Source organism: Macaca thibetana, chromosome 11 (genome assembly GCF_024542745.1).
Source record: "Macaca thibetana thibetana isolate TM-01 chromosome 11, ASM2454274v1, whole genome shotgun sequence".
Taxonomy (NCBI): Eukaryota; Metazoa; Chordata; class Mammalia; order Primates; family Cercopithecidae; genus Macaca; species Macaca thibetana.
This window is the reverse complement of record NC_065588.1, coordinates 118591294-118613927: the sequence shown is the minus strand read 5'-3', so window position 1 is coordinate 118613927 and position 22634 is coordinate 118591294. Positions and strand designations below refer to the sequence as shown.

At 45.7% G+C, this 22634-nt stretch overlaps 1 protein-coding gene across 3 annotated transcripts in view; it reads left to right on the top strand.

Moving 5' to 3' along the window:
* VPS33A (VPS33A core subunit of CORVET and HOPS complexes) overlaps positions 1 to 22634 on the top strand; it is a 35122-nt gene continuing 12488 nt past the window's right edge. The window contains exons 1-6 of one of the 3 annotated variants that reach the window (XM_050747994.1): positions 1 to 214; positions 2222 to 2287; positions 3036 to 3163; positions 5242 to 5428; positions 15589 to 15705; positions 16962 to 17136. In XM_050747994.1, coding sequence (XP_050603951.1) covers positions 113 to 214; positions 2222 to 2287; positions 3036 to 3163; positions 5242 to 5428; positions 15589 to 15705; positions 16962 to 17136 — 775 coding nt within the window. In that variant the 5' untranslated portion in view covers positions 1 to 112. Of the gene's footprint in view, positions 215 to 327; positions 516 to 2221; positions 2288 to 3035; positions 3164 to 5241; positions 5429 to 8878; positions 10573 to 15588; positions 15706 to 16961; positions 17137 to 22634 lie in introns of those variants that run through there. The other 2 variants (XM_050747995.1, XM_050747996.1) reach the window with 2 other exon arrangements.

Sequence of the window (22634 nt, the reverse complement as noted above, 5' to 3'; positions counted from 1 at the left end):
TGCGCAGCCGCACCAGTCACGTGGACGCGTTGTCACGTGACTGCGTCAGTGTTCCTCCCGTTGGAACCGGCGGACGTGGTTGGCGTTGTGGGGCAGGGGGTGGTGGGGCAAGATGGCGGCACACCTGTCCTACGGGCGAGTGAACCTAAACGTGCTGCGCGAGGCGGTGCGTCGCGAGCTGCGCGAGTTCCTGGACAAGTGCGCAGGAAGCAAGGTGAGGGGCGGGAGGCAGCGACACCGCCCTCGCCTCCCTTGGTCCGGCCTGGCTTAATCCGTTCCCTGCCGCCTGAGTCCGCGGTTTACGAGGTCCCCGGGGCTTCCAAGGAGGCGAGCCTCGGGGCCCTTTTACCTGCACCCCTGTAGCGATGAAGGGGGGGCCCTGGGCGTACAGCCTGGACCCGGAGTGGCACCGCGACTGTTTTGTGAGAGCAGAGTAAGCCACTGTGATAGCCCAGCCGCTGATGAGCCGGTTTACGTCAGGTGTTTCCTCTGCTGCCTGCCGAGGCACCGGACGGGTGGGCGGTCCAACAATGTGGATGGTCCAGTGTCCATTCATTACGGGGATCATACGTGTCAGTACAAATCGTACCTTAGAAACTGTCTTAAAACACCAGCACCTTGCAACCTGCTGCTCACGCGTGTTAAGAGAGAAGTTGTAATCATTTGGGCTTTTAACCTGGCCTCCTAAGGTAGTATAACTTATCTAGTAGCACCGTTTTCACAAGGGAGTCAGGAACTAGATCAGAGAATTTATAGGATTTCTTCTAAATGGTGTCACTTCTCCTTCATCCCCTTAGGGTTTATACGTCACCCTAAGTTACAGTACAACTGTGAAAAGTCGAACTGGGGAGCCTCAGTCTTGGAGAGAACAGAACCCGAAGAGGTAGAGTGGGTGCTAGCAGCCTTTGAGAGAAAAAAACAGGCTACATCGTAGGGGTCCAGTTTCAATTCAGCAAAGGATGCTGAAATCTGAATAACATCATGGATTTTATCAATGTCAATTTCCTGGTTGTAATATGTTACCCCTGGAGGAAACTGAGCAAAGTGTACAGGGGCTCGCTCTGTATTATTTCTTTTAATTAAATGTTAATGTACGATTATTTAAATAAATATTTTAGTTTACGAAAAAAATTTATACTGGAGTTAAGCAGTAGAAATACTCATAGGGGTCCAGAGCAGTGACTCGTGGTGTCAAAAAGTCCTAGGTTAGAGTCCTCACTCCCTTACACTCTGTATGGTCTGAGGTCTCTATATGGCCTTGGAAAGTTACTTAAACTTACTGAGCTTTTAAGAATTTTCTCTTCTGGCCAGGCGTGGTGGAAGAGGAAGTGCAATGTAATCCCAGCACTTTGGGAGGCCACAGCAGGCAGATCGCTTGAGCCCAGAGTTGGAGACCGGCCTAGGCAACATGGCGAAATCTCATCTCTACTAAAACACAAATTAGCCTGATGTGGTGGCACACACCTGTAGTCCCGGTTACTCCAGAGGCTGAGATAGGAAGATCATCTGTGCCCAGGAAATCGAGGCTGCAGTGAGCTGTGATTCCACCACTGCCCCATCTCCAAAGAAAAAAAAAAAAATCCTCTTTTGCCCAAATAAGATTTGTGATACCTATATCGTAGGTTTTAATTCTGTATAATTGACAATTTCCATATAGCTCAATTTGATAAATCCATGACACAGATATACAAGGATGTGAATGTGGTCAGAAGTAATTAAATTTTTTTTTATTCGGCCGCATGCATTGGCTCATGCTTGTCATCCCACCACTTTGGAAGGACAAGGTGGGTGGATCACCTTAGGTCAAGAGTTCGAGACCAGCCTGGGCAACATAGTGAAACCTCATCTCTACTGAAAGTACAAAAATTGGCCAGGCATGGTGGTGCATGCCTGTAATCCCAGCTACTCAGGAGGCTGAGGCAGGAGAATCACTTGAACCCTGGAGGCGGAGGTTGCAGTGTGCCGAGATCACACCACTGTACTCTAGCCTGGGCAACACTTAAGACTCTGTCTCAAAAATGAAATAACAGCAAAACCCTAAACATTTTTAAATTCTTTTTTCTGCTTTATTGTTATTTTAATCTTGTAACACTAAGAGAAAATTTTTTAACCCAGAATTTGAAGCAAATATTCCTCCTTTTTATGATAGGCAATTTTTTATTGATATTGTTAAAATTCCTGATATTAACTATAATAAGAGAATGTTTCTCCCCTCTTACAGGCAATAGTTTGGGATGAATACCTAACTGGACCCTTTGGCCTGATTGCACAGTATTCACTATTGAAGGTAAATGAGCTATTTGGATTTTGTTAAGGGATTAATAATTCTGTACTTTAGCAGTTATGATAGGATTTTATATTTCTTCCTGAATCATTGGTTTGCCAGGCTGTTTGGTCTTTATAAACACTAATACTAGTGCCCGATTAACATTTTGTATCCATTGGCCAGTGATTCTGTACTGATTCTAGCATTATGTGACCATTACCTGGTGTCTTTGATAGTTCATCATGTAAGCATCATTTGAATGCTGATGCAGTAACAGTGGCTTTAAGGCCGGGCGCGGTGGCTCACGCCTGTAAACCCAGCACTTTGGGAGGCCGAGGTGGGTGGATTGCGAGGTCAGGACTTCAGGACCAGCGTGGCTGCTGTGGTGAAACTCTGTCTCTACTAGAAATACAAAAATTAGCTGGGCACGGAGGTGCACGCCTGTAATCCCAGATACTCGGAAAGCTGAGGCAGGAGAATCACTTGAACCCAGGAGGCGGAGGCTGCAGTGAGCCAAGATCGCGCCGTTGCGCTCTGGCCTGGGTGACAGGGCGAGACTCCGTCTCAGAAAAAAAAAAAAAAAAAAAAAAAAAAACCAGTGGCTTTATATTGAAACTTTGTCCTTTATGTATTTGGCTTTGAGGGAATCTAAATTTCGATATTAAAATATTAACGTGCACTTGATTGGGGGTATTTATGATTTCTGAGTCTGAAAATGACAGGCAAATTTCAGTCTTTCTGTTAACCTTTTGTGTATGTGTTTGCCTAGGAACATGAAGTGGAAAAAATGTTCACACTTAAAGGGAATCGTTTGCCGGCAGCTGATGTCAAGAATATTATTTTTTTTGTCAGACCCAGGCTAGAGTTGATGGATATAATTGCTGAAAACGTGCTCAGGTATCTCAGAGCTTGTGTTTGATCTAAAAGAGTTTGGTCCTTATGATGCTTTTAATGTATGAGCTCCTTCTCATGGAAGACCCTCACTCTTGCCAGTGCAAGGTGGTCTTTTGAAAAACTGGGATAAGCATGGAAGAATATGAAAGAGAAGATGGGGGCTGGGGGAAGGTGGAAATGGTTAATGGGTACCAAAAAAATAGAATGAATAAGACCTACTATTTGATAGCACAGCAGGGGGACTATAGTTAATAATAACTTAATTACATATTTTTAAACTTGAAGAGTGAGGCTGGGCATGGTGGATCACACTTGTAATCCCAGCATTTTGAGAGGCCAGAGCAGGTGGATCACTTGAGGTCAGGGGTTCGAGACCAGCCTGGCCAACATAGTGAAACCCCGTCTCTACTAAAAATACAAAAATTAGCCAGGCGTGGTGGCGTGTGCCTTTAGTCCCAGCTACTCGGGAGACTGAGGCATGATAATCTTTTGAACCTGGGAGGCAGAGGTTGCAGTGAGCTGAGATCACGCCACTGCACTCCAGCCTGGGCGACAGAGGGAGACTCCATCTCAAAAAAAGAAAAGAGTGTAATTGGATTGTTTGTAACTCAAAGAATAAGTGCTTGAGAGCATGTGCCCGCCTGTTCTCCATGATGTTCTTATTTCCCACTGCATGCCCATATCAAAACATCTCATGGACCCCATAAATACATGTGCCTGCTATGTACCCCCCAAAAATTGAAAATAGAGAAGATGGGAAACTTAGGAGGTCGTTCTCAGCAGTTTGAGAGGAGGGTTATCCTATAACCCCATTCCTTCAGGATAGCCAAAAGCTTAAACCTGTGTCAGTAAAAAGGACCTAGTTTAAAAAAATAAACCTCCAGCAGTAATTTTTAAATATACTGCATGTACTTGAATTTCATAAGCAAAAAAAAAAAAAAGCTGATTAAAATTTAATATAGCATCCAGTCTATAGAGGAAGTGCTCGCAGCCCAGTCTCCACTCTGTGGTACAATTGATTGTTGCAGCCCCTAAAATCTTAAAAGCATGTGGGCTATTTTTGGAAGTCCTCTGTCAAGGAGAGTAAGGCCGGGAGTCAAGAGTGATCTTTCATTTTAATTTAAGACTCTTTGTGGCTGCATTGCTTCGGTTGAAGAACCATTTGTTTTTAGTGAGACACAGATACCCTATTTCAATAAACCTGAGAGCTTTAATGCCCCATAAATGGTTTAAGAGAATGCTAGAAAGTTCTAGCCAGGACTCAGTGCTGCTTTCCTGTCGGGGAAGAAAGAGAGAGAGAGTGGGCACAGCTGTAACACTTTCTGTCTGAGTCAGTTTTTGGTTATTTTTTTGAGACACAGTCTCACTCTGTTGCCCAGGCTGGAGTGCAGTGGTGGGATCTCTGCTCACTGCAACCTCTGCCTCCAGGGTTCAAGCAATTCTCCTGCCTTAGCCTCCCAAGTAGCTGAGATTACAGGCACACCATACCCAGCTAATTTTTGTATATTTTATTTTATTTTTTATTTTGGGATGGAATCTCACTCTGTTGCCCAGCCTGGAGTGCAGTGGCGTGGTCTTGGCTTACTGCAACCTCTGCCTCCCGGGTTCAAGTGATTCTCTTTCCTCAGCTTCCCGAGTAGCTGGGATTACAGGTTCCTGCCACCATGCCCGGCTAATTTTTGGTATTTTTAGTAGAGATGGGGTTTCACCATGTTGACTAGGCTGGTCTCGAACTCCTGACCTTGTGATCCGCCTGCCTGGGCCTCCCAGAGTGCTGGGATTACAGGTGTGAGACACTGTGCCCGGCCATTTTTGTATATTTTATAGAAACGGGGTTTTGCCCTCTTGACCAGGCTGGTCTCGAACTCCTGACCTCAAGTGATCTGCCCACCTTGGCCTCCCAAAGTGTTGGGATTACAGTTGTGAGCCACTGCACCCAGCCTAAGAGTCAGTATTTATATTATTTATCTAGCCAGCATTTATTTAGTGCCTGCTGTGTGCCAGGCAGTGGGGATAAAAAAAGCAAAGTGGTCTATGACTTTTAGGAGCTCATAAGCTAACAAATGTTGCTTCCTTTGCAGTGAAGATAGACGAGGCCCAACGAGAGATTTTCATATTCTGTTTGTGCCACGCCGTAGCCTGTTGTGCGAACAGCGATTGAAGGATCTGGGAGTCTTGGGATCCTTTATTCACAGGGAGGAGTACAGCTTAGATCTCATTCCATTCGATGGGGATCTCTTATCCATGGAATCAGAGGGTGCGTTCAAAGTAAGTTTGGCATTTCCTTAACTTGAGGCATTAATTTTTGCCCAGTTTCTGAGTGTGAAAGTATCACAGTATTGATTACTGTGAAGCTGAGTCCCATTTTATATGTTTACTGATGCTTCAGATTTTCTATTCAAAAAATTGTTCGTTTTCTTTGCCCATTTTTTTCTCTTTGAGTAATTATTCGTATATTCTAGATGTTGACCATTATGGGTTATAAAAGCTGCAAGTATCTTCCCAGTCTGTGACTTGTGTTTCAACTTTGTTTTTTGTTGTTGTTTTATTTTATTTTATTTTGAGATGGAGTCTCGCTCTGTCGCCTGGGCTGGAGCGCAGTGGTGTGGTCTCGGCTCACTGGAACCTCCGCCTCCTGGGTTCAAGGGATTCTCCTGCCTCAGCCACCTGAGTAGCTGAGGCGTGTGCCACTATGCCCAGATAATTTTTGTATTTTTAGTACAGATGGGGTTTCACCATGTTGGTTTGCCAGGATGGTCTTGATCTCTTGACCTCGTGATCCGCCCGCCTCGGCCTCCCTAAGTGATGAGATTATAGGCGTGAGCCACTGTACCCGGCTTAACTTTCTGTATAATGTCTCTTATCATGTAGACACTTCCCATTAAAAGTAGTTAAATTTTAAAATAATAGCTTTATTTGTTATAATTCACAATACTGGCTGAGCTAAGTGGCTCATGACTGTAATCCCAGCACTTTAGGAGGCTGAGGCGGGTGGATCACCTGAGATCAGGAGTTTGAGACCAGCCTGGGAAACATGGGGAAACCCCGTCTCTACTAGAAATACAAAAATTAGCCGGGTGTGGTGGTGGGTGCCTGTGGTCCCAGCTACTCAGGAGGCTGAGGCAGGAGAATCACTTGAACCTGGGAGGTGGAGGTTGCAGTGAGCTGAGATCACGCCACTGCATTCCAGCTTGGGCGACAGAGGGAGACACTATCTCAAAAAAAAATAAAAACAGAACCAAAACTCACAATGCCATGAAATTCTCTCCTTTAAGGTGTGAAATTCCAGTGGTTTTTAGTGTATTCACAAAGTTGTGCAACTGTCTCCACTATCTAAGTATGGCACATTTTAACTATCCCAAAAAGAATTCCCATGCCCAGTAGCAGTCCTTCCCTATCTGTCCTTCCCCCAGCCTCTGGCAGCCACTAATCTAGTTCAGTCTGTATGAATTCACCTATTCTGGAGTTTTCTTTTTTTCTTTTTTTGAGGTAGAGTCTCACTCTTTTGCCCAGGTTGGAATGCAGTGACATGATCATACCTCACTGCAGCCTTGACCTCCTAGGCTTGAGTGATCTTCCAGCCTCAGCATTTTGAGTAGCTGGAACTACATGCATGTGCCACCACACTTGGCTAACTTTTAAAAATTTCTTTTATTTCTATTTTTATTTTTTGGAGAGACAGCATCTTACTATGTTGTCCGGGCTGGTTTTGAACTTATTCTGGAGATTTCTTAGAAATGAAATCCTGTAATACATATATGGTCCTTTGTGTCTGGCATCTTCACTTAGTACAATGTTTTCAGGGTTCATCCAGGTTGAAGCCTGTGTGAGGCCTTCATTCCTTCATATTGCTGAATAGTATCCCATTGTAATGATATTATCATTCATCAGTTGATGGACATCTGATGGGTTGTTGCCACTTTCTGGCTGTCACAATACTGCGAATATTGTGAAAAGTTTTTATGTGGATGTATGGTTTCATTTCTCTTAGATATACATAGGAGTAGAGACTGGGCGTGGTGGCTCACGCCTGTGATCCTAGCACTTTGGGAGGCTGAGGTGGGTGGATCACCTGAGGTTGGGAGTTCGAGACCAGCCTGACCAACATGGAGAAACTCCATCTTTACTGAAAATACAAAATTAGCCGGGCATGGTGGCACATGCCTGTAATCCCAGCTACTTGGGAGGCCAAGACAGGAGAATCGCTTGAACCTGGGAGGTGGAGGTTGCAGTGAGCCGAGATTACACCATTGCACTACAGCCTGGGCAACAAGAGTGAAACTCTGTCTTAAATAAATAAATACACACACGCACACACACACACACCCCTAGGAATAGAATTGCTGAGTCACGTGGTAACTCTACATTTAACAATTGGAGGAGCTGCGAAACTTTTGCACTGAAGCTGTACCGTTTGTACTCCTAGCAGCAGTGTGTGAGGGTTCCAGTTGTATATCCCCATGGACGTACTTGTTATTCTGTCTTTTTTTTTTTTTTTTTTGAGACGGATTGTCACTTTGTCACCCAGCCTGGAGTGCAGTGGCGCGATCTCGATCTTGGCACACTGCAACCTCTGCCTCCTGGGCTCAAGCGATTCTCCCGCCTCAGCTTCCTGAGTAGCTGGGATTACAGATATATGATTTCCAAATATTTTCTTTTGTTCTGTGAGTTCTTTTCACTTTCTTGGTGAAATTGGTGTCGTTCAATGCACTAAAGTTTTACATTTTGATGAAGTTCCTTTTATCCTGTTTTCCTCTTGTTACTTGTGCTTTCAGTATCATCTCTGAGAAACCGTTGTCTACCCCAGGATCACAAAGATTCACTCTGAGGTTTCCTTCTAAGAGTTTTATAATTTTTTATTTTTTAAAGAGACGGGTCTTAACTATGTTGCCCAGGCTGGTCTCAGACTCCTCTGAGCTCAGGCAACCCTCCCACCTCAGCCTCCCAAAGTGCTGGGATTACAGGCATGAGCCACCATGCCCAGCTTATGATTTTCTTACATCTTACGTTTCGGTCTTCAACCCATTTTAAGTTATTTCTGTATATAATGCGAGGTGGGGGTCCAAATTTCGTTTTTTGCACATGGATATGTGTTTGTTCCAGCACTATTTGTTGAAAAACTGTATTTTCCTCATTGAATTGTCTTGGTACCCTTGTCAAAAATCAACTGTTCACAAACGTAAGGGTCTGTTTTTGGTCTTTCAGTTCTCTTCCACTGATCTGTATGTCCGTATGTCCATCCTCATGCCAGTACTACACTGTCTTGATTACAGTAGCTTTGCCATAAGCTTTGAAATCAGAAGTGTGAGTCTTTCATCCTAAGGCAGGTAAATATATCACTTTTGTTCTTTTAGATTGTGCTTTTTGAGTCTTCATAAATCTTCTACTCTGCAGACAAAGAAGGAAATCTTTTTTTTTGTTTTTTTTGAGATGATGTCTCACACTGTCACCCAGACTAGAGTGCAATGGCGCGATCTTGGCTCACTGCACCCTTTGCCTCCTGGGTTCAAATAGTTCTCCTGCCTCAGCCTCCTAAGTAACTAGGATTACAAGGCACATGCTGCCATGCCCAGCTAATTTTGTTGTATATTAGTGGAGATGGGGTTTCACCGAGTTGTCCAAGCTGGTCTTGAACTCTTAAGCTTCCACCCATGCCAGCCCGTTTTTTTTTTTTCTTTTTCTTTTCTTTTTTTTTTTTTTTTTTTTTTTGAGGCAGAGTCTCACTTTGTTGCCCAGGCTGGAGTGCAGTGGCACAATCTCGACTCACTGCAACCTCCGCCTTCTGGGTTCAAGTGATTATCTTGCCTCAGCCTCCCAAGTAGCTGGGATTATAGGCATCTGCCACCACGCCTGCCTAATTTTTGTATTTTTAGTAGAGACAGGATTTCACCATGTTGCCCAGGCTGATCTCGATATCCTGGCCTCAGATGATCCACCTGCCTTGTCCTCAGAAAGTGCTGGAATTACAGGCGTGAGCCACTGTGCCCAGCCTGAAGCTACTTTTTACCCCAGTTCTCAGACTGCCGCTTATCCCAGAAGCAATCACTATTTCTCTTTTTATTTTTTTTGGGGGGATAGTATATGCAGCTACAGCTCGTAGTATATAATCCCTCTCCACTTTTGTACAAGTAGTAGCATATGACATATACACTTTGGTATGTTGCGTTATTCTCTTAATAATATATCTGAGTCATTTTCTGCCACATATGGCAATGCTTGTGTTATTCTCATTTGAAGCTGCATAAAGTTCCATTGTTTGGATGTACCATAATGTATTCAATCAGCCTTCTAGTGGAGGGCACTTTTTTCCTCCCTATGCTGTTGGAGGCCATGCTACCGATAATGAGTCTGTATGTAGGCCCCTCTGCACATGCGCCCTTTGCAGGCTGCCTTTGCCTTGGTCATTTCTTTTGATATTGCTTCTGGTAGTTTTGGCTGTGTGTATGTTTTTAACATAATCACACTTATCCATGTTTCTTTGATTTATGAGTTTATGATGCTGCTGCTGCTGCTGGTGGTGCTGCTCTGGAGACTAGAACTTTTTTTTTTTAATTGTTTTTGAGACAGATTCTCACTCAGTCACCCAGGCTGGGGTGCAGTGGCATAATCTCAGCTCACCGCAACTTCCACCTCCCCAGTTCAAGCAATTCTCCTGTCTTAGCCATCGAGTAACTGGGATTACAGGCACATGCCACCATGCCCAGCTAATTTTTGTATTTGTAGTAGAGATGGGGTTTCACCATGTTGGCCAGGCTGGTCTCGAACTCCTGACCTCAAGAGATCTGCCCTCCTCGGCCTCCCAAACTGCTGGGATTGCAGGTGTGAGCCGCTGTGCCTGGCCTTTTTTTCTTCTTACCAATAAAATACTTAGAAGGTAGAGACTAGAACTTTAGAGAACCACTGGTATAGTACATAAAATTATTCGAATCATTTTTTTCCCCGTTGTGTTGTTACAGAGATCACCTCGTTAAAAGAGTTAATTTGTTGACAGTTTTCACAAAAGGGGGGGAAATGCAACTTATTTAAAAAAATAAAATAGGCCAGGCACAGTGGTTCATGCCTGTAATCCCAGCACTTTGGGAGACCAAGGTGGGAGGACCACTTAAGGCCAGGAGTTCGAGACCAGCCTGGGCAACAGAGTGAGGCCCTGTCTTTACAAAAAATTAGCCAAGCATGGTGATGTGCACCTGTCATTCCAGCTACTCAGGAGGCTGAGGCAGAAGGATCACCTGAGCCCAGGATGTTGAGGCTGCAGGGAGCTGTGGTCACACCAATGCACTCCTGCCTGGGTAACAGAGTGAGACATGGCCACAGAAAAAAGTGAAAAATAAAAAAGTTAATCTGGGACAGTAGAAGTCAGTGGCACTACCAACTAGTGCTATAACCAGGGGACTTTCTTGGCTTTTTTTTTTTTTTTTATGAGACAGAGTCTCACTCTTGTTGCCCAGGCTGGAGTGCAGTGGCGCAGTCTCGGCTCACTGCAACCTCCGCCTCCCAGGTTCAAGCGATTCTCCTGCCTCAACTTCCCGAGTAGTTGGAATTAGGTGCCCACCACCACACCTGGCTAATTTTTTGTATTTTTAGGAGAGACAGAGTGTCACCATGTTGGCCAGGCTGGTCTCGAACTCCTGACCTTATGATCCTCTCGCCTCAGCCTTCCAAAGTGCTGGGATTACAGGCGTGGGCCACGGCGCCCAACCCTCTTGGCTCTTTTGTACCCTGTTCCCTAGTGGTTTGCTTACACTAAATCCCATCTGATGGTAATACAGATTTCCCTCTAACATTTTATAGGAAAATTTCAGTATACCAAAAAATTGAATTGTACGGTGAATACCCATCTATCCACCACTTATCTTCTGCATTAACAGTTTTCTGTATGTGCTTTATCACATACCTGTGATGGTATACCCATTTTTTATTAATCCATATTTGTGTATTTAATGGGAATTGGTAGCAGCCGAAGCAAACTCTCTTGGAGTGACAAAATCTGTGCAGAGGAGAAATAACCTGTTTATGTTACTTATGATTTGTAAGGAAGGGCAGAACTATTTTCTTTTTTTTTTTCTTGAAACTGAGTTTCACTCTGTTTCTGCCGCCTAGGCTGGAGTGCGTTGGTGCCATCTCTCACTGCAGCCTCCACCTCCTGGGTTCAAGTGATTCTCCTGCCTCAACCTCCTGAGTAGCTGGGACTATAGACGCCCGCCACCATGTCAGCTAATTTTTTGTGGTTTTTTTTTTTTTTTTTTTTTGAGACGGAGTCTAGCTCTGTTGCCCAGGCTGGAGTGCAATGGCCGGATCTCAGCTCACTGCAAGCCCCGCCTCCCGGGTTCACGCCATTCTCCTGCCTCAGCCTCCCGAGTAGCTGGGAGTACAGGCGCCCGCCACCTCGCCCGGCTAATTTTTTTTTTTTTGTAATTTTAGTAGAGACGGGGTTTCACCGTGTTAGCCAGGGTGGTCTCGATCTCCTGAACTCGTGATCTGCCCGTCTCGGCCTCCCAAAGTGCTGGGATTACAGGCTTGAGCCACCGCGCCCGGCCAATTTTTTGTGTTTTTAATAGAGACAGGGTTACACCATGTGTCCCAGGCTGGTCTCGAACTCCTGACCTCAGGTAATCCACCACCTCAGCCTCCCAAAGTGCTGGGATTACAGGCCTGAGCCACTATGCCTGGCCAGAACTATTTTCTACTGAGAATTTCAAGTCTTTGGCTTTGTACATTCACCTAAGATGCTGTTTAGAAAGGATTTTGAAGCCAGGCGCGGTGGCTCACGCCTGTAATCCCAGCACTTTGGGAGGCCGAGACGGGCAGATCACAAGGTCAGGATATCGAGACCATCCTAGCTAACACGGTGAAACCCCATCTCTACTAGAAATACAAAAAATTAGCCAGGTGCGGTGGCGGGTGCCTCTAGTCCCAGCTTCTCGGGAGGCTGAGGCAGGAGAATGGCGTGAACCCGGGAGGCAGCGGAGCTTTCAGTGAGCCGAGATCGCGCCACTGCACTCCAGCCTGGGTGACAGAGCGAGACTCCGTCTCAAAAAAAACAAAAAAAAAAAGAAAGAAAGAAAGAAAGGATTTTGGCTGGACATGGTGGCTCATACCTGTAATTCCAGTACTTTGGGAGGCTGAGGTGGGCAGATCACCTGAGGTCAGGAGTTTGAGACCAGCCTGGGCAACATAGCAAAACCCCATTTCTACTAAAAATAAAAAAATGAATAAATAAAAATTAGCTGGATGTGGTGGTGCATGCCTGTAATCCTAGCTACTTGGCAGACTGAGGCAGGAGAATCACTTGAGCCAGAAGGCAGAGGTTGCAGTAAGCCGAGATCGCACCACTGTACGCCAGCCTGGGCAATAGAGCGAGACCCTATCTCAACAACAACAACGAAAAAAAAAGGCGGGGGGTTTGGGGGAGTTGGAAGAAGTGGCAGAAAAAAAAAAAGAAAGGACTTTATCTGGATGGTAAAGCTAAGAGCTTTACCTAAGAGCCTAATTTTAAAGTCAACCCCAAGTTTTGACGGAGATGACATAATCGTACTTCTGTGATTTTCAATACTGAGCACAACTTGGTGGTTTCCTGGCTTCAGGAGGCACATCTAGATCTCTGTGTTTTGAGTTACGGTTGTGATCATCTATGTCATTGCTCTGTGTAAAATGTGAGAATTAGAGTTCTGCCCAGTTGAATGCTCAATAGCATTGCTTAAGGTACTGTGGTCTTTATTCGCATATATAAAAATCAGCATATATAAAATCTGCCTCTTTTATGCAAGCTGCAAGGTATTCTGTTGTGTGGGTGTGTGAGACTTTGGGGTAAAAAAAAAAATGTGCATTTAAATGTTAAGGTTACTGAGCTGGGTGTGGTGGCACTTTGGAAGGCCGAGGCAGACAGATCATCTGAGGTTAGGAGTTTGAGACCAGCCTGGGCAACATAGTAAAACCCCATCTCTACTAAAAATACAAAAAAAAAGTCAGGCATGGTGGTGGGCGCCTATGATCCCAGCTACTCAGGAGGCTGAGGCAGGAGAATCGCTTGAACTCGGGAAGTGGAGGTTGTAGTGAGCTGAGGTTGCCCCACTGCACTCCAGCCTGGGCGATAGAGCAAGACTCTGTCTCAAAAAAAAAACAAAAAACAAAAAAACCCACAAGATTAAAATCTGTTGCTAACTTTTACATCTTTTAAAAAATATTGTAAAAGAGCTGTCTTTGTAGTAGTACAACTTTAAAAAATTAAGTAAAATATGAATGCTATTTGGAGGGGAGTTCCTTAATGTCTTTTTTTTTGAGACAGAATCTTGCTTTATGCCCAGGCTGGAGTGCAGTGGCATAATCTTGGCTCACTGCAACCTCCACCTCCCGGATTCAAGTGATTCTCCTGTCTCAGCCTCCTGAGTAGCTGGGATTACAGGCACACGCCACCACGCCCAGCTAATTTTTGTATTTTTAGTAGAGACAGGGTTTCACCATGTTGGTCAGGCTGGTCTCGAACTCCCAACCTCATGATCCACCCCCCTCGGCCTCCCAAAGTGCAGGGGTTAGAGGCATGAGCCACTGTGCCTGGCCCTTAATGTCTTTTGCCCTTGGATGTTCATCTGATCTGGAGCTTTAAGTAGTTTTGCCAAAAAGTGTGTCTTTTGACATTCTCAATGATGGTCTGCCATATTCTGGGAAGTGTTAAAATACACCACACTCGAAAGAGTAGTCTGGCAACACTTTCAATAATAACCAAATGCTCCCCACCATGTCTGCCATCCTTCCTCCCTGGGGCAGAGGGCCTGCCAAGTGACAACCACGTTCTCTCTTCCTCAGGACCTGGACCCTCAGGGCCCCCTCATTTCTGGCTGTGGACAGCAGGGACATGTTGGGTTGGTAGGGGTGGAGGGAATTGATAAAATGTACCGTATTGACTTATGAGTGGATAATGGTTGTAAAAAACCCAAATCATTCCATATAAAAGCTAACTGTTAGGCCGGGCGCGGTGGCTCACGCCTGTAATCCCAGCACTTTAGGAGGCCGAGACGGGCAGATCACGAGGTCAGGAGATCGAGACCATCCTGGCTAACATGGTGAAACCCCATCTCTACTAAAAATACAAAAATTAGCTGGGCGCAGTGGCGGGCGCCTGTAGTCCCAGCTACATGGGAGGCTGAGGCAGGAGAATGGCGTGAACCTGGGAGGCGGAGCTTGCAGTGAGCCAAGATTGCGCCACTGCACTCCAGCCTGGGCGACAGAGCGAGACTCCGTCTCAAAAACAAAAGAAAAAAAAAAAAGCTAACTGCTATTGAGCATTTGCTATATGTTTCAGGTACTGCGATCAAATGCTTTACATGTATTTTTCTCATGTAATCCTTGCCCTATGTGGACTATACTCCCTTCTACATATGAATAAATTGAGGCACAGAGAGATTCTCTAACTGGCCCAGGGCACAGCTAGTAAGTGACATAGCTGGGTTCAGAACAAGGCAACCTGAGTCTAGAATCTGTGCTTTGATCCACCTGTATCAAAAGTGACCGCTTCCCTCCTCTCACTTCGCAGGTGGGTTTTTTCTCTCTCTCCGTCTTTTTTTCTTTTTTTTTTTTTTTAAAGGGGTAGGGTCTTGCTCTGTTGCCCAGAGGGGAGTGTGGCAGTGCGATCATAGCTCACTACAGCCTCAAACCCCTGGGCTCTGGTGATCCTCCTGCCTTATCCTCCTGAGTAGCTCGGATACAGATGCGTACCACTATCCTTGGCTAATTTAATTTTGTGTAGATACAGGGTCTCACTGTGTTGCCCAGGCTGGTCTCAAACTCCAGAGCTCAAGCGATCCTCCTGTCTTGGCCTCCCAAAGTGCTGGGGTTACAGCCATGCATCTAGCCTTCCCAGGTGGTTTTGTGTGTATTTGGAGGTCCTTTTTTCAGTGCAAATATATATATTTTTTATAAAATGAGATCATACTCAAGAGATTGTGGCCTTCAGTTGTCAGGTGTCATGAAAATCTGCCTCATCCTTTGTAAAAACAATGAAGTATTCTGTCCTGTGGTCTTTTGTATTTCTCGGTAATTAGCATGTGGCTCTCCCAGCATGTCCTGCCAGAGTTTACTCTCACCAGTGAATGGGAACCCATCGTTCAGTGTAAGTCTGTATTCTTCTGTCTTTTATTTAAGAGCTTATTCAGAAGAGCTGGCATGCTGGGTGAACAGTTTCTCCCAGAAGCCCCGGCTCTGCCCAGGAGAGGTGCTTCCAGGGCTGCATCCACCCTGGGGCTGCCAGCCTCAGGGCCTGGTCTGACAGGCAGCAGTTTTGGAAAATGAACTTGAGTTCCCAATTTTCCTGGCACAGTGTGAAATAACTGGAAATGATTTTATTGTCTGTTGGTGCACCCCAGTCCCAGGAACAGAGATGGACCCCTGGGAGGCCCCCATGGCCTGGCAGTAATTGGCCTTTCCCCTCACAGGAGTGCTACCTGGAGGGTGACCAGACAAGCCTGTACCATGCAGCCAAGGGGCTGATGACCCTGCAAGCTCTGTACGGAACGATCCCCCAGATCTTTGGGAAAGGAGAATGCGCTCGGGTAAGAACCAGCTGCTTTCTGGTGGTAAAGAAGGGGCCCTTCACACCCCAGAAGGGAGGAGGAACGGGAAGCTCCTTACAAACAAATTCTGTTGATCTTAATTATTTACGAATACTGTACTCATGAATTTGCCTACTGATTAAAATGCACTTATAAGCCTCCAAGTCAGTACTCATGGTGCTTTTGTGGGCGTGCACAGTGGTGACAGTTTTGTTTTTTGTTTTTTTTTTTTTGAGGCGGAGTCTCGCTCTGTCGCCCAGGCTGGAGTGCAGTGGCGCGATCTCGGCTCACTGCAAGCTCCGCCTCCCGGGTTCCCGCCATTCTCCTGCCTCAGCCTCCCGAGTAGCTGGGACTACAGGCGCCGCCACCACGCCCGGCTAATTTTTTTGTATTTTTAGTGGAGACGGGGTTTCATTGTGTTAGCCAGGATGGTCTCGATCTCCTGACCTCGTGATCCGCCTGTCTCGGCCTCCCAAAGTGCTGGGATTACAGGCTTGAGCCACCGTGCCCGGCCTAGTGGTGACAGTTTGAGTAACCACTGTGCATGTTCCCAGCTGAGGCAGGTGACACTCCACCTTCCCATTTCAGCTCTCGGACTGCAAACAAGTGTCCTTTTCACAGTCTCACTGTCATGTTTTCCACACATCTATACTTTTTTTGGTGATTTCACTGTTTAAAATGGCCCCCAAACGTAGGGCTGAGGTGCAGTCTGGTGTCCTGTGCACAAGAAGGCTGTGGTGTGCCTGGCAGAGACATTATGTGTGTCAGAGACGCTTCATTCAGGCATGAGTCACAGAGCTGCTGGCTGTCAGTTCAGTGTGAATGATCAATAATTATGTTAAGTCAGGCATCTTTAAGCAGAAACACATATAAAACTGGGTTATGTATTGATCAAATGACAAAAACATTGAGACCAGAGGCTCCTAGGAACCTAAGTCTGCATTTCTCCCAGGACCAATGGTTGCATCTTTGCTAATTTAGTGTTTGCAGTGACTTCATAGAACATAACTACTGCTAATCACAAGAATATACTGATCTGATTTTATGCCTCATTGGCAAATGGCAGCTTCCTTGGCGCAAGTGTTGGGATGGGTGCCAACAGCAAGGTGCTTTTCTAGAGCTGTTTATTTCTTAGCAATGCACTCTTCCAATTTTTCTCCTTTTTCACTTTTTTGATTGCCTTGCTGGTTTTAGACAGATTTTCACATCTGCTCATTCCCAGGAGGGCCCCACCTCATCCAATGTTTTGTTTCCAGCAAGTGGCCAATATGATGATCAGGATGAAGAGAGAGTTTACAGGAAGCCAGAATTCAATATTTCCCGTTTTTGATAATCTCTTGTTGCTTGATCGGAATGTGGATTTATTAACACCTCTTGCCACTCAGCTGACATATGAAGGACTCATTGATGAAATTTATGGCATTCAGAACAGTAAGTACGTGACATCTGTTTTCACTAATAGGTAATATGAGAAGAATATCCTTTGTGGAGACTACTGTTTGTATATTGCACACTTAAGCATAATTTGAAGTCAGAGATCTAATTTTAATGATTCAAAGTGTACATTAATATAGACCTTTTTGTTAGCAATTTAGCAACACATAAAACTTTTCTAACCCTTGGCCCAAGAAAGCCCAAAGCCTAAGAACGTGCATTGAGGAATCATTCCAAAAAAGGGGATCAGTGAGGTTTGCATAAAAATTTCGATTTCCATTTTCTTACCAGAATTTTCCAAACAATTTCAGTGGATGAGTACATTATAAAATATTATGGAACCACCTGGGCATGGTGGCTCACACTTGTAATCCCAGCACTTTGGGAAGCCAAGGTAGGTAGATCACTTGAGGTCAGGAGTTTGAGACCAGCCTGGCAAACATGATGAGACCCCTGTCTCTACTAAAAATACAAAAAATTAGCCGGGTGTGGTGGCGCGTTCTTGTAGCCCCAGCTACTTGGGAGGCTGAGGTGAGAGAATTGCTCGAACCCAGGAGGAGGAGGTTGCCATGAGCTGAGATAGTGCCGCTGTACTCCAGCCTGCTGACAGAGTGAGACTCCGTCTCAAAAAAAAGAAAATACTATGGAACCATCAAAATAATAAATGTGGAACATGAAAAACTGCATAGCCATGTCTATTTCAGTTAGAAATTGTTATATATGTGTCTGCGTATATATGTGTGTTCCAAACTATATTTATATCTACAAAAAATAACTAAGAATACCATAAAAACCAGAAATTACTGGAGGCAGAATACTCAGACCATGCCTCCAAAGGCTGTTAGAAAGCTGCTTCCTTTACATAGAAATCCGAGAACCCTTGAAACAATGAAAATACTGACCTCTGACTTTCAGACACTAGGATTCAGTGACATCTGAGCAAACTGCAGTTGTCGGTGACACAAGAGTTGGCCGGAAGTTTAGTGCCCAGGCCTGTCATTGTCCCCTGTGAGCAGAGGCCGGGGGTCTCCCACAGAGGGCACTGGCATTTGCAATGCACACATCCTTGCGGCCAGCAGTAGTTGAGGAAGGCGGTGGAAGCAGTGGCGTTTGTGCTGGGTTTGGAAAGACACGGAGAGTTTAGATGAAGATCCTGGGGCAGGGGCAGGCGGTATCATACACAAGTCATGACGAGCCAAACAGCGTGGTTGAGTGGAGCGCATGGCTGGAGAAATATTTTAGAAAATCGGCTGATACAGGGCCGGGCGCGGTGGCTCACGCCTCTAATCCCAGCACTTTGGGAGGCTGAGGCGGGTGGATCACAAGGTCAGGAGATCAAGACCCTCCTGGCTAACACAGTGAAACCCCATCTGTACTAAAAATACAAAAACTTAGCCGGAGATGGTGGCAGGTGCCTGTAATCCCAGCTACTCGGGAGTCTGAGGCAGGAGAATGGCGTGAACCTGGGAGGCGGAGGTTGCAGTGAGCCAAGATCGCGCCACTGCACCCCAGCTTGGGCGACAGAGTGAGACTCCGTCTTAAAAAAAAAAAAAAAGAAAAACAACTGGTACAGAAGGTCGAGGCCACTCGATGGAAAATGTGGATGGCTGGCTAGAGCTTGGCCTTGGTGAGTGAGTAGGTCAGAGATCACAGGCATGTTTGGTTTGACTGGTTTTGGCCCACATGGTATTTATTTCTGTCAGTTTTTAAATGTGATACATTTTAAGTAATAATCCTGAATTATGCCATGACTTGAAAAATACTGGAAGCACTGGCAAGAGGCCACGCTCCCACTGGTGGCCAGGACCTAGTGCCTCTAGAGCTCCCTGCCTCACCACAGACCCCCACACCTGTCTCAGCCTGGCCTTCTTCCCTCATCTGCGTAGTCCCCAGCCTTTATTGCCATCCTGAATGAGGCCACACGGAGCCAAGGGAAGGCCGGAGGAGAGGGATGTGGAAGAAAGATGAGGCCGGGTGCAGTGGCTCATGCTGGTAACCCCAGCACTTTGGGAGGCCAAGGCAGGCAGATCACTTGAGATCGGGAGTTTGAGACCAGCCTGACCAATATGGTGAAACCCCATTGCTACTAAAAATACACACACACACACACACACACACACACACACACACACACACACACACAGCTGGATTTGGTGGCGCATGCCTATAGTACCAGCTACTCAGAAGGCTGAGGCATGAGAATCACTTGAACTTAGGAGGCGGAGCTTGCAGTGAGCCAAGATCGCACCACTGCACTCCAGCCTGGGCAACAGAGTGAGACGCTGTCTCAAAAAAATAATAATAAAATAGGTGAAAATTTTTAAAAATATTTAGAAAGAAAGGAAGGGAGGAAAGGTCTGAAATTCAGAGGGAAACGGACCCGTGGTTGCCAGGACTGCGGGAAGGGGATGGGGAGCCACCACTTACTGGCTACGAGGTTTCCCTTTAGGATGAAAAAGTGTGGAACTAGATACTGGCTGTGGTCCTACCATGTTGTATATGTACTAAATGCTACTGGATATTCACTGTAAGACAAAGTAGTAATTTTTATATTATGTGCCGTTTACCACAAGAATGGATGAATGAATGACGTGGGTGAGGGAATGGAGAGAGAGACATGAAGAGGCGTTTCCACATGCCTCCTCAAGGTCTTTAGTGGTAAGATTGTAAAGTCTTTTTATTACTGTTATTTGTCCAAAAAATGGCACCTTTAATACTTTTTAAAACCTTATTTATTGACAGAGGAATTTATTTCAGGAGAGCCCTATGCTGGGTCATGGGTGGAAATCAAAGAAACAGGGTGGTCCCAGAGCTTGTACCACCCAGGAAGGCATGAGAGAAGAGTTCTGAAGTTCAGGATGGGGAGTGGCAGGGGGAGAGGGGGATAGCTGTATAGGAGAGGTGAGAGGTGGGAAGGGATTTTCCAGGAAGAGAAAAAATATGTATAAATTCCCATCCTCCTTGTAGCAAGTTTTTTTGTAATGTAAGTCAAACATTGATTAAGAAAAAAATTGGAAAAATAGAAGAAAACATAGATCCCTTATTATCCTCCAGCCCTACCCTGTGGCCCCAAACCTTGGGACAACCACTGTTAATATTGTGGTATCATTTCCTAGTCTTTTTTTCCCCTTGTGTAGTTTACTTTAGTTAACAAAAAATGGAATCAGGTTGCACAAATAGTTTCAAACCTGAGTTTTGATTTGGGATGCTAATGAGCATTTTCCCAGTGTATGTATACTGTAATCGTTATGTTAAAGTCCACAGTATAGGCCAGGCATAGTGGCTCATGCCTGTAATTCCAGCACTTTGGTAGGCCAAGGCAGGCCAATCACCTGAGGTCAGGAGTTCGAGACCAGCCTGACCAACATGGTGAAACCCTGTCTCTACTAAAAAAAAAAAATTAGCCGGGTGTGGTGGCGGGCGGCTCTAATCCCAGCTACTTGGGAGGCTGCGGCAGGAGAATTGCTTGAACCTGGGAGGTAGAGGTTGGCAGTAAGCCGAAATCGCGCCATTGCACTCCAGCCTGGGCAACGAGTGAAACTCCATCTCAGAAAAAAAAAGGAAAATTCATAGTATATTTAAATCCTAGTTTACAGAGTCATTCCTCTAATGCTGGGCATTTTAGGTTTTGTGTGTGTGATTATAAAAACATCTGTATACATAAGTGGGGTTTTTGTTGTTTTTGTTTTTTGTTTGTTTGTTTTTAATAGAGACGGGTTTTACCATGTTGCCCAGGCTGTTCTCGAACTCCTGAACTCTAGCAATTCACCCTCCTCAGACTCCTAAATTCCTGGGATTACAGGCCTGAGCCACCATGCGCAGCCAATGTTGTTGTTTTTGAGACGGGGTTTCACTCTGTCTCCCAGAGTAGAGAACAGTGGCGTGATCATACCTCACTACTGCCTTGACCTTCTGGGCTCAAGCAGTCCTTCCACCTCGGCCTCCCAAGTAGCTGAGACTATAGGCATGCACCACCACGCCCAGCTAACTTTTCACGATTTTGCAGAGATAGGGTCTCTCTCTGTTGCCCCCCCGTTGGTCTTGAACTAGGCTCAAAAGATCCTCCCAGGCCAGGTGTGGTGGCTCATGCCTGTAATCCCAACACTTTAGGAGGCTGAAGCAGGCAGACCACTTGAGGTCAGGAGTTTGAGACCAGCCTGGCCAACATGGCGAAACCCTGTCTCTACTAAAAATACAAAAATCAGGCGGGCATGGTGGTGTGCACCTGTAATCCCAGCTACTTGGGAGGCTGAGGCAGGAGAATCACTTGAACCTAGGAGGTAAAAAGGTTGCAATGAGCCGAGATCGTCCCACTACACTTCAGTCTGGGTGACAAAGTGAGACTCTCTCAATTTAAAAAAAAAGAAGTGGCTGGGCATGGGGGCTCACGCCTGTAATCCCAGCACTTTGGGAGGCTGAGGTGGGCGGATCACCTGAGGTCAGGAGTTCGAGACCAGCCTGGCCAAAATGGCGAAACACGTCTCTACTAAAAATACAAAAATTAGTCAGATGTGGTGGCGGGCACTTGTAATCCTAGCTACTCGGGAGGATGAGGCAGGAGAATCGCTTGAACCTGAGAGGTGGAAGTTGTAGTGAGCTGAGATCACGCCACTGCACTCCAGCCTGGGCAAGAGAGCAAGACTCCCTCTTAAATAAATAAATAAAATAAGAGAGAGAGAGAGATCCTCCCACCTAAGCCTCTCACAGTGCTGGGATTACAGGCGTGAGCCACCATGCCCAGCCTATATAAGATTTTTTTCATATATCAGATTATTTTCTTTCCCTGGATTCCCTGATGCAGGATTTTTGGGGTGAAAGGCACTTGGTACGTGTTGCCAAATTGCTTTACTACAGAGTTACACCAGCTCTATGCCATCAGTAGTTCATGAGCACATGTGGGGTGTTCCTGGGAAATAGAGACTCACTTGGCTTGGCAGGAGCAGAGTAGGGAGAAGGAAATTAAGACTCCCATGCTAAGGAATTTGGAAGCTTATTCTAGATCAGGGTGTACAACTTTTTCTATAAAGACCCAGATAGTAAGTATTTTAGGCTTTCGCTTGTTACACAGCGCAAGTCATACAGAGGAACCTCCTTGTCTCTGTCATTGTAATGTGAAAGAAGCCATAGACAATACAAAAAGAATAGCTGTGGCCGTGTGCCAATAAAACTTTATTTACAAAAACAGAAAGTGGGCTGGGCGTGGTGGCTCATGCCTATAATCCAGCACTGTGGGAGGCCAAGGCAAGTGGCTCACCTGAAGTCAGGAGTTCGAGACCAGCCTGGCCAACATGGTGAAATCCTGTCTGTACTAAAAATACAAAAAAATTAGCAGGGCGTAGTGGCAGGTGCCTATAATCCCAGCTACTCAGGAGACTGAGGCAGGAGAATCACTTGAACCCAGGAGGCGGAGGTTGCAGTGAGCCGAGATCATGCCATTGCACTCAAGCCTGGGTGACAAGAGTGAAATTCTGTCTCAAAAAAAAAAGAGTGAGCAG